Here is a 14,517-nt window from a genome sequence, read left to right on the forward strand (position 1 = left end):
TTTCATCAAATCTCTTGTTTCCAAATTTATAGGGAACATAACAAAATTGTTTATACCTTATCTAAAGCTAGCACTAAACAAGCGCATGATACTAAACAAGCTCATGATATTTGGAAAATCATTGAACAGATAGGAAACAATGCTATGAGTGACCATTTAGAGATGGCTTCCATAATACTCAATAGCATAAAGATAGAGTTTCCTCTGACACATACTTTCTGATAGATGTTTATGATGTTCACAATAGTTTGATACTTTGCTATGTTTTTACCTAATATATAGATCCAAAGTACTATGTCGTGGCTAGTTTTTGTAAATCAAGGACATTTCACAAGGCATATTTTCTAGTCTTATATTCTCAGACAGATATATACAATCCTGCATTAGCAAAATGTAAATTTTCATAATAATATATTTTTCTAAGTTATATATGTCTAGGTGTGAAATTTACATTTAATATAAATAACATTGAAAATAAGTATAGATTCATCTAAACTTTAGATTTATTAAGCACTCATAGAAATTAAAGTAGCATTTAAGCTCAAATTTGAGTATCCAGTGACATTATTTATATTTAATATAAATAACATTGAAAATAAGTATAGATTCATCTTAACTTCAAATTTATTAAGCACTCATAGAAATCAAAGAAGTAGTATTTAATCTCAATTTTGAGTTTCCAATGACGTTATACTGATATTTTTTTTAAATTTGTATTTAAAAAAAATTTCCATCTTCAAAAATTTGATCTTTTAAAACTGGATAAATATAAAGTTAAAATTGATCTAATATGATCTTATTAAAATTTAAATAAATATATTCTAGCAAAAAATAAAATTCTACTTTAATGTAAACTCTTAATTAATCAATCTACATACTCATATTTTCTTTAAATAATGAGAAAATCCATATTTAAAGATAAAAATAAACAAATATTAAATATACTTAAAAAAATTAATAAAATTTAAAAATATATTTTCGATTAAAATTTATTTAATATTTTAATTAATCATAATTATTTAAATAAAGAGAATGTTATTTTAACGTAAAATCACAAATATTAATTATCTTCATAAAAAGAAATCAAGAAATAATAACCACTTATATTTTAATTACCCTCGACTAAAACCATTGAGCAAATACAATCTAACCACCATAAAAATTAATATAAATGAATCATCAATATAGTTGGCCAATAAAAATAAATTATTATAAATGATACATAAATATAATTGCCCACAAAAAAAGTCCTGCACGTGGTCTTCAACGCGACTTTGTCGAGTTTCGTATCCAAACTAACTTTTAAACTAAATTATTATGTCAATATTCAATTATTCAAACGCCAACGTCTCTTCCAACTTTAAAATTCTTAGGTCAATATTCAATTATTCAAACACCAACGTCCCTTTCATATATCTTAAAAATAAAAAAATGAATAATGCCATGTCCGCATTTTAATTCTATTTGTGTTTTTTTTTTTTTTTTTTTTTCCTTTTTCCTTTTTCCTTTCCGGGTAAGTGGCTAATTTTTTTTGCTAATAGGTTTTAGGTCGATAGGGGTCTTTTTGCTAATTAGGTTTTAGGTTTTATAAAAATCTAAACCATTTTTGTTCACACAAACATCTACTCACTATGTCGTATTATAAGGTTTTATTCATTGTATTGTATTATGAAGTATTTTATCTTTTTATTTAAGATTAGATTTTATCAGACATAATAATTATATATTGCTTAAATTATAATTACAGATACTTATTCAGTTATTCAGTAGTTATTCAGTATTGTATTATGAGGGATTCTAAATTTATTTGTTATTGCTAATACCACACATGGATATTTTTAATAAATGTTTTATTTTGCGGCTCTGTATCTTTTGACATGGTTGTAGAAATTATAATTTTGGTTCAATGGTGTCCCCCTCCTCCCCCAATTCCCTCATTCCTTTCCCTTACAAGTGGATGAGACAACAACCTTTCACTGGTCTACTAGGGTAAACATGAGTTGAGGGCTACTATGACGTGACTCAACCTCCAAAGTACAACTAAGGAAGTGGAATTGACAAACCAAAACTTTATTGACCTTCCTCAAGAGCTACAGGACCCCTAGGAGCAAACAACCACTCCAGGTGCCCAAATCCTGAGTTAACTTTCCTTTTTAGTAACCCGGGCTCCCAAATGTAGGCATAACACTGCCTAAAGTCGACTATAACCATCCAGTCGCATGGATGACCCTTCCTCCCAATGACTACAGTCTAATTTACTTAGTTTTGTGCATGAAACCTCGAGATCTAAACCACTTTTTTAGGGCTAGGATCCAGACCTCTGCCTAGAACTTGAAGAAACTCTCCAAAATGATGAATGGCATAAGGACAAAGCCATTAACACAAAACTTAGACAAGAACTTGACCTAACCAGGCTTAACCATGACAGACATTCCGTCAAACACATTGTAAACATGTAATCTATAGATCATAAATGCATATATGCACATAGGTGTCTCATATTATCTAAGAATTATCTAGAAGGTCCAAGGCCCTCTCATAATAACTGCAATAACATCTATTCAATCATACATTCAAATAACCATTCATTTACCAATCAAAACATGTTAAGAACCATAACTAAAATCTGTCATAAATCATGCTTATAACCATCATATAACCATAATAACAACAATGATAGAACAACTAATGAAATTATTTCAAATCACTAAGTTAGAGGTCTCACGAATTCATCAAATTAGGTGGTTCTCTAGAGGTAAGGTCATGGAAATACTTGTTAAACTCATGCCTTCTTTGTTAAAGGAATGGGAGTTAGAGGAGAAAAAAATGCATTAGCTGGAAAAAATACTTCAAGTGCAATTTCACATCCATCTACTTGCAAATGTTCTCATTGAATTAAATAATTTGAATCAAAAGTTCCAGGAGGATCATGTTGAAATTACATCTATTGGCACTATATTAGATGTTTCTAGTAGCATGCTTCACAAACAATTTTTGGGAAGCATTTTTGGGGAAGGTGTAATGCATGTGTCCTCTTTTTAGTTAAAGCACAAGGAGGGACCCTTGAATTTGCAAATAACACAGTTATGTACATTTACATCCATTTAGGTTCGAAAGTTTTCCAAAGATGCAAAGATCGAGGACACTAAATGATTATACATTCTTGGGAAAATGTTTTGTTGTAAAGGTGATTAATTCTTTAGATATGAGATTCAAATATTTACATGTATTTAATACTGCTAAGTTTTTCATCCCTCGACATTATTATGTAGAAGTGAACGATAGAGATTGTCAGACAAAAAGATGGTTGAAACGTTTATGTGAAAAATTTAGTATTGGGGAATCACTTATTGTGGACACTGTTTGATGTTTGGGTGTAATGGATGAATTTATTTGTATTATTTCTAAATCATACCCGAAAAAGAATATGTATGGAGTATAAGATCTATGTAGAGATGAATTTGAATGGTTTGAAGGCTTTCCATATTTGATGCAATTTTGGTAGGTTATTCTTGTTATCCCAACAAGCATAATGGTGTGTGAAAGAGACTTCTCAAAATTAAATAGGATAAAAAGTGATGATAGATCAAAATTGTCATTAGTGACACTGGATATGTTAATGTTGTTGTCTCTGTCTCTTAGTGCACCTCATGCTCTACATTAGGTAGATTGAAATGTTATTTATTATGTATGGAAACAAATGAAAACTAGAAAGCATTTTCCATTGGGAAAATAGATTTATATTTTCAATGATGTAAGTCCAAATACTTTAGAAGATCATCAAATGAATAGAAGACACATATGTTTACCTTTTTTAATGGAATTTGAGAAAAAAAAATTGTTTTTACTAAGTTATATTGAAATGTTATTGTGTTTTAATATAGCTATTCTTTAATTTTTGAAGCCTTTAAAGATTTAAGACACTTTCATTTTAACATTTTTTATAAAGATTCTGTATTTAATATACACTTGTCAATAGAAGTACAATTTTATTTTTTTAACCTTTCATCTTTGAAAGATTAGATGAATATATTCTCTTTTAAATTAAATTAAAACTTACCCTTCAAATTTGATCATTAATTACCACCTTATAATTAATAATGTGACTATTCAAATAAATTTCCAAAATTACTTAATCTACGAGCAATTGGTCACACCGAACCCAAAAACCATAAGTCATGAAATTTGTTCCATTGTGTTCATGTTCATTCAGATATGAGTTTTAAATTTGTTTTCATCCTTATAAATGGAGTGAAAGTGCAAGATCTTGTGACAAAAGTCGTGATGGCCCCTTAATAGTTTTATTTACAAAGGACATGTATTTACTTCAAATGCTAATTGCAATACTTGGTATGCATATGTCATATGTATATATTTTTATTGTCCACACACACACATATATATATATATATATGCGCGCCCAACTAGATTCCATTCATATGTTTTGTTTGTATTTTAATCATTTGGTTTTGTTATTAATTATATATAATAATAATACCAACAATATATGTTTCATGATTTATAAATGATGACATGGATGGTATATATTATGTACAAATAACTATAAGTAATTAAAAGCTATATTTATACATAAATTAACTTTATATACAACATGCCGAGTATATGGTGAAATATTATATAATATAATTTACATAATAAGAAATACATAATACTATATATATAAAGTTTATAGATTTATACATATGTATTTACATGAAAATGTCACATGGCAATCAAGTCCAACTGAGACTCATCCAACAGGTTAAAGGAGGAAGTGGTTGAAGTAAGGCATCGAAATGGAAACAACAATTAATTTCTCAAATCATGAGTGAGATGCGTTAAAATTTCATCCATGAAAAATCAATGGAAAAGTGAGCGTAATAAAGCTACCAAAATCAATGTGTAAACTTACCCAAGACCAAGCTAGCATGCTAAATCGTGAAGAATCAAGAGGCTAAAAGCTAAATAATGAGGATAGGAAGAACCATCAACCACCCATCGAAATGGAAACAACAATTAATTTCTCAAATCATGAGTGAGATGCGTTAAAATTTCATCCATTAAAAAATCAATGGAAAAGTGAGCGTAATAAAGCTACCAAAATCAATGTGTAAACTTACCCAAGACCAAGCTAGCATGCTAAATCGTGAAGAATCAAGAGGCTAAAAGCTAAATAATGAGGATAGGAAGAACCATCAACCACCCAAGTGCTAATAAAATGGGGAATTTTGCAGAAAAAATCAATGGGTGTCCCTTCATTTTGGTCAAAATATAGGGGATTTGTTGGTGGGCCAAAAAAAGGAAAGCTCAAATTACTTAAACACAAAGGAGTAACAATGAATTTGACCTTGCCTAAATTGTCAATCAACAGAGCATCGATATCCAGAGAAAACCATAAGACAAGAAAGTGGAGAAGCACCTAAGTCAGAATGTTGTTTTGGTTGAGAGAACACTGAAGCTGAGAGTTGGTGGGGGCTAGTAACTTGTTATGATTTGTGTCTTGAGAGCCTCCTCCCTTCGCTAACTGAGAGCAATGACGATGTGAGAGAAAAAAATTAGAACCTTCGGCTCAGAGGTGATGGTAAGTTTTTCAATGGATTCGATCTTGGGCGAGGCCAGGTTAGGAGGACCTAGACCTTCCCCTTTCTTCAAAACGGAAACAACATAGAGTAACATGGATAGCAGAAATAGGGTGACAAGTTTCCCCTGTTGCGTCTTCAACCTAGCCTGAACAAAACAGAGTCACTCACCGTAGAGGTCACCATAATGAACAACCTCTTCATGAACATGTTGAATAGTGTGTTCGAGGATGCATGTGCCATTGTTGCTTGTGATTTATTGTCAAACACCAGGTGGAGGGTAGGATGTCCTTGCTTCTCACCTTGAAAGAGTGGGGTGACAACGGAGAGCCTATTCCCCCCTTCCTCCTCGCACACTTTGCTAAATTGTTATCGTGGTCGAGATATTTCAATGTCCATATTAAATAAGATAATTTTATTCAAACTTATATAGAGAAAATTAAAGTAATTTAAATTAAAAATCTTTTTATATTTTCACCTTCTAAGGGAAATGTAGAAGAGTTTTCATTTTGAGATATTTGATCTCTATACTTGGTAGATCCTAAGTTAATATAGATCTATGTTAGTTTTTTTTATCCAGTGGGAAAACTTATCATAACTAAGTTGTCAAACCAACAGTGAGAACAACCATCATTGATTGCTACATGAATGCAGACTGACTCATCATTGTTATTCAAAGATTACCCATTGGTGGTCCATAATGAGGTGGGCTTTCACTCTTGAGAGATGTCTCTTAGTCTTGAGCCATTAGCTCTTAGCCAAACAAAAACAATTTTAAAACATACTTAAACCAAAATTTATATTAATCATTATATTTTTAATAAATTATAACAAAACCACGTGGAAAATACCAAATTGACTGCCTCGTGTTGATGTTGTAGGCCCCACCAAAATCCTTGTCTTGACTTGGTAGCCGCTCACGAGTGTATGGAAATTGTGCTGGTAGGAATCTCATTTGAGAAAGAGTACCCCTAATCACTGGACGGCCTAGTGACGGGTCTAGCCAATTTATTATTTTATGCTTTAAAAGTAGTTAACATTTTTTCATTAAATTGCATTCAACTCAATTAACATTCTCGCTTTTTAGTTGAGTGGGTCATCAATATCAAGTCCTGAAATCACCATAATTGATTTTATAATTTTAATTCTCTCCTTAGTTTAAGTAGTTTACAATGTAATCATATAAGTATATAAATTAAATAATTGATTAAAGATAATTGATAAAATATCACTGAATTAAATTGTTTTGATGAACAATAGATAATTAGAAACGTCTACTCCGAAACAATTATGTTCTAAAAATTCTATTTGATAAAATTTTATATCATTAAAGATTTGATTTCTCCATTTCAATGTTATTAAAATTTTAATAAATATATTAAAAAATATTTTGGCCAAAAATAAAATTCTACTTTCATATAAACCATTAATTCATCATTCTAAATACTCATATTTTCATTAAATAATAAGTAAACAAACATCAAATATATTCAAAAGAATTATAATTAAAAAAGTATTTAATTATTTAACTTAGTCATACTTATATTCCATAGAATGTTTTTCTTTTTTTTAATTGTAATTTATGTTATTGGTCTCATTTAGTTAATGACAAACCAATAAAAACTATCTATATTGTACTTTAGTATTTTTCATGATGATGATGATGATGGTAGTTAAGGTTTAGTATTTTTCATTATGATGATGATGATGGTAATTAAGGTTCTTTGGTGTATCAGATTTTGGTATATATATTAAAAATATTATATATATATATATATATATAATTTAAAATAAATTATTAATTAAAATGAAAATTTATTTTATAAATTATAATTAATAAATTGATATTTCAATTTTTTTAAAATAATAAAAAAATTCATATTCACATTTAAAAAAACAAATAGTAAGTATCTTCATTGCCAATAAATAATTAATTTATATATTAAATAGGAGCAATTAAATACAATTTAACTAATGTAAAAATTATTATAAATAATATATATGGACTAAAAAACCATGTTGCACGTGCCATATTGTAGAGTTTACCTATTCAAAACCAACTATAACTTTATTAAATCAAAATTCAACTATTCAAACACCAACTTCTCAAAAAATTGAATACTCTTAAGCCCGTATTCAGCCGTAAAGGCGGGCGGACGCGATGAAACCGAACCCAATAAGAAGTGAACTATGAACTCAGTACATCATATGGTTTCACGAGCCCAGCTGGATTCCTCAACATTGCCCTCATCTCCTCTTTTCTAAGACCTTCCTAGTTTATATGTATATATATATATACCCTCCTCCATTGTATTGAATTGTCTGGCAATCCAGAGTCTGAGCATGTCAGAGCAACTCGTTGGTGCAGCAATGGAGAAGTTAGACCTACAGAAAGGCCTTCTGTCTCTCTTCGCTCTAATAGTAGCTGCTATTTTGGTGTCGAAGCTGAAATCTAAAAAGCTGAAACTTCCTCCGGGTCCGCTGGCGGTGCCCATATTTGGGAACTGGCTGCAGGTGGGAGACGATCTGAATCAAAGAAATCTCACCGACTTGGCGAAGAAGTATGGCGAGATCTTTCTGCTGAAGATGGGGCAGAGGAATCTTCTGGTGGTTGCGTCGCCGGAGCTGGCAAAGGAGGTGCTGCAGACGCAGGGGATTGAGTTTGGATCCCGCCCGAGGAACGTGGTGTACGATATATTCACGGGGAGTGGGCAGGACATGATTTTCACTTATTACGGACACCACTGGCGGAAGATGCGGAGGATCATGACGGCGCCCTTCTTTACCCACAATGTTGTCCAGAAGTACAGATTTGCGTGGGAAGAGGAGATCGGGCGGGCGATGGAGGATATCAGGGCTCGGCCCGAGGCGTCGAGTGAGGGGGTTGTGATCAGAGGACGCATGCAGCTAATGGTGTATAATATTATGTACCGGATGTTGTTTGACAGGAGGTTTGAGAGCGAGGAGGATCCCCTCTTTCTTCACCTCAAAGCTCTCAACGCCCAGAGGAGCCGCATGGGCCAGAGCTTCGAATATAACTATGCCGATTTTATTCCCATCCTCCGTCCCTTGCTCAGAGGATATATGAAAATCTGCAACCAGGTCAAGGAAAAAAGGCAGGCGCTGTTCACGGAATCTTTTATCAAAGAGCGAAGGTAAGTGAGATAATTATTTTCCATATTGGATTTATTTATCTATTTCCTTTGGAAAAATCTGGGACTCTGAGGGAATTTTTAAAGACTGTTAGTCACATTAGCATGGCCATGCTAATCTTGTGAGGGTCGAGGAGAATTGATGTTATAATCTTGTGAGGGTCGAGGAGAATTGATGTTGTGACCTGCCACACTAGTGGGGCGATTTTGTGACCTGCCACATTAGCAGGGCTTAACTTTGTGAGGGTCCAGGAGAATTGATCTTTAATCTCCCAATTGGCGAGATACTTAACAACTAGGACTCTACCAGTTGAACTAACCCTTGGGACTATTATTTTCCATATTGGATAGAACAATAATATGTTTATTAATAAAATGTTATTATTAAGATTGTGGAAAGTTTGATTGGGGACATTTTGGATAATAGTTTTTATCTTCAATTTCTTTCAATAAAAATTTGAATCTGAAACTTGATTCTGAGAATTATGAATACTGGTTGATGTTGATTTTGATTTTGTTTTTTTATCTTTATTTTTATTTAAACCCCAAATTTGAATCTGATATATGATAAAAATTAAACCCCATTCAAACCAACAGATTATAACTAAATAATATTCCGCGCTGATGTAGATCTTGATTTTTATGGCAGGAAATTGGGAATTACCAAGGGCGACCGGAAGTGTGGGATGGACTACATATTTGAGGCGCAGGAGAAAGGCGAACTAAACGAAGAGAACGTTCTATATCTGATTGACAACATGAATACTGCTGGAATGGAGACGATTGTGTGGACAATGGAATGGGTTATCGCAGAACTGGTGAACCATCCCGAGATTCAGCAGAAGATCCGAGACGAACTGGATGCCGTCGTGGGGCCGGGCATCCCAATGACTGAGTCTGACATTGTGAAACTGCCATACCTGCAAGCCGTCATGAAGGAATCTCTGCGTTTACACATTACGCTTCCCTTCGTCCCTCGGTTGAACGTTCCCCAGACGAAGCTCGGCGGGTATGACATCCCGTCGGGGACCAAAGTGCTCGTCAATATCTGGTGGCTCGCCAACAATCCCGAGCTGTGGGACAACCCCCAAGATTTCATTCCTGAGAGGTTTCTGCAGGAGGGTGAGAAGATTGAATTCCACGGAAATGATTTCAGGTTCCTCCCATTCGGCGCAGGGAGGAGAAGTTGCCCTGGAATCCACATGGCTCTTGCAAATGTGGCGCTGACCGTTGGAAGGCTGGTTCAGAACTTCGAGCTTCTGCCTCCGCCGGGGAAATCGAAGGTGGATGTAAGTGACAAAGGGGGTCAATTCAGCTTGCCAATTCTCAACCACACCCTGCTTGTAGCCAAACCCAGACTCCCAGCCTCAAGCTGAACGTCCAACAGCTGCACCCAATAAAAGCTTACGTTGCTTTTTTCATTGTGTTCACTTCTGTAAGACCAACGTAGTTGTTCGATTTTAGGTTTTAATTGGTTGTAGTCTAGCTTTTCTCCTCGGCAGGGAGGGAATCATGGTGTCAAACAACATGACTCTCAATCTTGTTAGGCTTATTTCAAATAAAAAATGTAAGTGGGTATTTTTACCTAGTGCCAAACATAATTTTCTTATATTATTTCTATTGGTAATTAGATAGGTTTGTTAAGTTAAATTTTGCATTTATTTAAATTTCTTATATTTTTTCAATTTATATGTATATAATGTTAAAATTATATGTACATGCAAGGTATTTAAGGATAGAGAAGGTTAGTAACAAAAATATATTTTTATAGTGGTAGATAGGTAGGTTATATTGTAATTATTTCTAGCCAAAAGTGTTTGATTTTTAATTATTTTTGAAAATTTTAATTAAAATTTTGAAAAAAACTAAATATTCGATTGAATATTTTGCAAATTAAAATAATTTTTGAAATTTATATATTTTTTTCAAATTTGAGATTTCTACAATATAAATGACAACTAATTTTATGAAATTATAAATAAAATTTATTGAGAATAAAATTTACTTTAATAAAAAAAATTATATACCACTAATTATCATTAATAAATAGACACTTCACATTCTAATATTTATATAAATTCAATACACATCCAATCAACCTCATAAAATAAAGTCAATAAATAGTACAAAGAAATTAATAAACCTACTTATTCATAATACCAATTATCATTAATAAGTAAACACTTCACATTCCAATATTTATATAAATTCAATATACATCCAATCAACCTTATAAAATAAAGTCAATAAATAATAAAGAAAAATGAATAAACCTACTTATTTATAGTACCAATTATCATTAATAAGTATACACTTCACATTCCAATATTTATATAAATTCAATACACATCAAATCAACCTCATAAAATAAAGTCAATAAATAATCTCAGCTGACGTAAACCATCATCATCATAAATTAATAGCATGACTTTGACTCACTTGTAAAATCACTTCACCAGATTCAATATGATGGTACGTTAGTATTTCAAATCAATTCAAGTATGCGTATTTAAAATAAAATCGACATTGAGCAAGTAAGGATTATACCAGCTGTTTCTCTTCGCGCATCCGTTGGGTCGTTCACTAGTGTTTCGCCTGTCATAAGCCTCGTTTGAATAAATCTTTATGAACGTCATCAAAATCACTTTCATTTTTTCTTTTTCGAATAAGTACCCTATTCCGCAAATCACCGTGTAAGATAATTCACTTTCAAAAAAATAAATATGATTAAATAAAAAATTATCAATATATTTATTTAATAAAGAATTTAGAATTATTGGAATATAATTAAAAAATAATTTCAAATAATTATTATAAAATTATAATCATATTGATTGTATTAGTTAAGATATATTTAGTTTAATATATTTGCTTCTTTTAATTAATTTTATAGAAAATTTTATTAAATATTCATGAAGTACATGCATATTTTCAATATATGTAAAGTGTGTATATATTCTAAAAATTGTAAAATTTAAGTCTGTATTAATTGTGCACTCCAATGTAGCAATTATGTGTTTCTTATCATTGTAAAATTTTACTTTCTATTTCTAATAAACTTCACTAACTTCTAAAAATATAAATAATGTTCATATGTTGTGCACTCCAATGTAGCAATTATGGGTTTCTTATCATTGTAAAGTTTTACTTTCTATTTCCAATAAACTTCACTAACTTCTAAAAATATAAATAATGTTCATATGTTGAATAAAGGATAATTAACCATTCTCATATCCTCATACTAGAAAGCATTGATTGAAATCCAAACTTCTAATTTTATAATTACTTTTATTTGTTATTCTCTTTTATATGATATAAAATACACAACGAGTTTTGACTATCAATTTTGAATATATAAAGGCAAAAAACTTTTTAAAAAAAATATTGGAAAATTATTAAAATGAAAAGTAGACTAGTGACCATAGTTTATGACTATACGAGAGACCACAAGCAATATAAATGTATACAATATATATCCAATATAACCTTTATTTGTATCTTATTATTTTTTTCCTCGGTGAGTGAGCAAATATATATAATCAATTTCATATATTATTTATGGTTTAATATTTTTAATTAAATTTAACTTCAAATATATGATAAAAACCCAAAAAATATATATTTTTAATTTAATTTTTAATTAAATTTAACTTCAAATTATATGATAAAAATCCAAAAAACATATATTTTTAATTTATTTTTTAATTAAATTTAACTTCAAATTATATGATAAAAACCCAAAAAAACATATATTTTCATGTATACATAAACTCTCTGGATGTTGAAATCTAACTAAGCCATATATGATTTGGAAATAGGAAGGGAACCTCGATAAAAACAAACTTTATTTCCGTGTTACATCTTTATATTAGTGCCAAAGCCTTAATCAAATGTTAAGGGATTGTGGGTTATGATTTTTTTTTGGGTTCCATGTCACGATAAGCTTTAATCAAATTTCAAATGTTAATCGATTGAGGATAATGATAGCCAAACCCAGACTTTCAGCCTCAACCTGAACGTCCAACAACTTGACCAAACAAGAGTGGCTGCACATGCAACAATCCCTGCTGTTGCTTTTGCCTGGAAAATATTTTAGGTGATCACTAGTACTTTGCATATACTAGGAGAGATGTACCATTGAATTGGACTCTCGTGATGGGATGGGAAAGCCCTTAAACTATTGAAAATTATACACCTAGAGTTTTAAATTCAAGTAACTAGATACAGCACATGCGTTCAGTAGAAGGAATTAATAGCTTAGGAGCCTCCAGAGATACAGTACAAACATAATGAACTACTATACATGGAAAGAGGTACTAAGACTAATTACTTATACTAATACAAATAAGTGATTACTATATATCAGTATATTATGCTCAATAAGCACATTGTAAATCATTGTTTAGGATCATACGCTAGTCATACATAGCTAATACCATAAAGTCCTTGACTTTGAAATCCAACCATTCTTTGTCTCCATAAGGGTGGTCCAACTATTAGTATACTCATTCCAGTAAGGCGTGTGATATTTATTCAATTATTCTGTGAACCTAAATTTCCAAAGGAATGCTTTGATATCCAATGTCTAAAATTAGTAATTTATTAAATCTCATTGATGATGTAGACAGAACACAATAAATATGCTCCCAGAAACTAATATGGGTTAATACAATAAGTAACAAAACTATATTCTTGCAAGAATGGAAATAGAAACAACAGAGCATTGCACTCTAGACTCCTATCTCAAACAGAACAAGGGAGGTTCAGCTAATAGGCTAGCAGTAAAGCAAACCAAGGCGAGTTTTACCTCTGACTTGCATGAAGGACATTTGTAGCCTGTTGGGGAGGCACATCCTTTTAGAAGTATAAGCAGGCATGAGGTATGCAAAACATCTGAACAACATCCCTCCATGATTAGCATTTCCCTTTGCTAATAAATTATGAAAAGACTGTAGAATCAATATTAAAGTTCAAGGTAAAACATACGTAAGCAACCAAGCCGAGTGACAGAATCACTTGTTCCATGTAATATTTGCAAGCATAAACTACATTTTGGCAGAAATGTGCAACTTGTATCAGCTATCCACTCTGCATAAGTCCTTACCTGTAACCCACCATCATACCAAAAGAACATGCCACCACCCATTATACTCTAGAGCGTTCCCTGGAAGAAGCCTAAAGGACCCTTTTGGACATAAAGTCAGAACTAAACAACAAAATTTACTGGACATTCCAAAGAAAACTTCTTCTAGTCTAAGTTAATGTAACGATGGTAGTAGGGAAGAACCAAGGCACATCTATCTCCCCTTTCTATTGAATTTTTATATAGAAGGCATGTCTTTCACAATAGCCCTTAAATTCTGAATCCATGGGTCACTCTTGAATACTAAGTTCTCTAACTACCCACTGCTTGAGAAAATAATATGACTCAAGTAAATGCTAGTGTACCTCACAAGTGCCGTGTTCAGGAAGGCAAATACAATCTACGCAGATCGGAGCCTTGTGCATATAACAATATAGTTTTGTTGCCTACAAACATAATTCAAAGCGTGATTGGTAAAAATCATGAAATGTCACAAATTCAAGGCACAAAATCTTCCTGCGATCTCAAATTTTATATTGGCTTCCTACATTACAGCCCTAATTTTACAGCTAAACAGTTCAATAAATTGGCCTAGTTCCATCATCTGCACGTTTGGGAAAAGACCGTAATAATTTGAAAGGCAAACTTGGATTTCAAGATATTCATTCATCGACCTTCTGGCATTTGCAGAATACCATGGCTA

At 31.7% G+C, this 14,517-nt stretch overlaps 1 protein-coding gene across 1 annotated transcript; it reads left to right on the forward strand.

The window, feature by feature from the left end:
* The first annotated feature begins 7,735 nt into the window (after positions 1 to 7,735).
* Positions 7,736 to 10,317, forward strand: LOC149176098 (trans-cinnamate 4-monooxygenase-like). The gene is made up of 2 exons (XM_089423027.1): positions 7,736 to 8,734; positions 9,381 to 10,317. Exons 1-2 carry the CDS (start codon positions 7,923 to 7,925, stop codon positions 10,105 to 10,107), a joined length of 1,539 nt encoding a protein of 512 aa, XP_089279153.1. The 5' UTR covers positions 7,736 to 7,922; the 3' UTR covers positions 10,108 to 10,317.
* The last annotated feature ends 4,200 nt before the right edge of the window (positions 10,318 to 14,517 follow it).

This window comes from Pinus tabuliformis, chromosome 4_1 (assembly GCF_031772625.1).
Source record: "Pinus tabuliformis cultivar Carrire ecotype Pingquan chromosome 4_1, CPIR1, whole genome shotgun sequence".
Lineage (NCBI taxonomy): Eukaryota > Viridiplantae > Streptophyta > Pinopsida > Pinales > Pinaceae > Pinus > Pinus tabuliformis.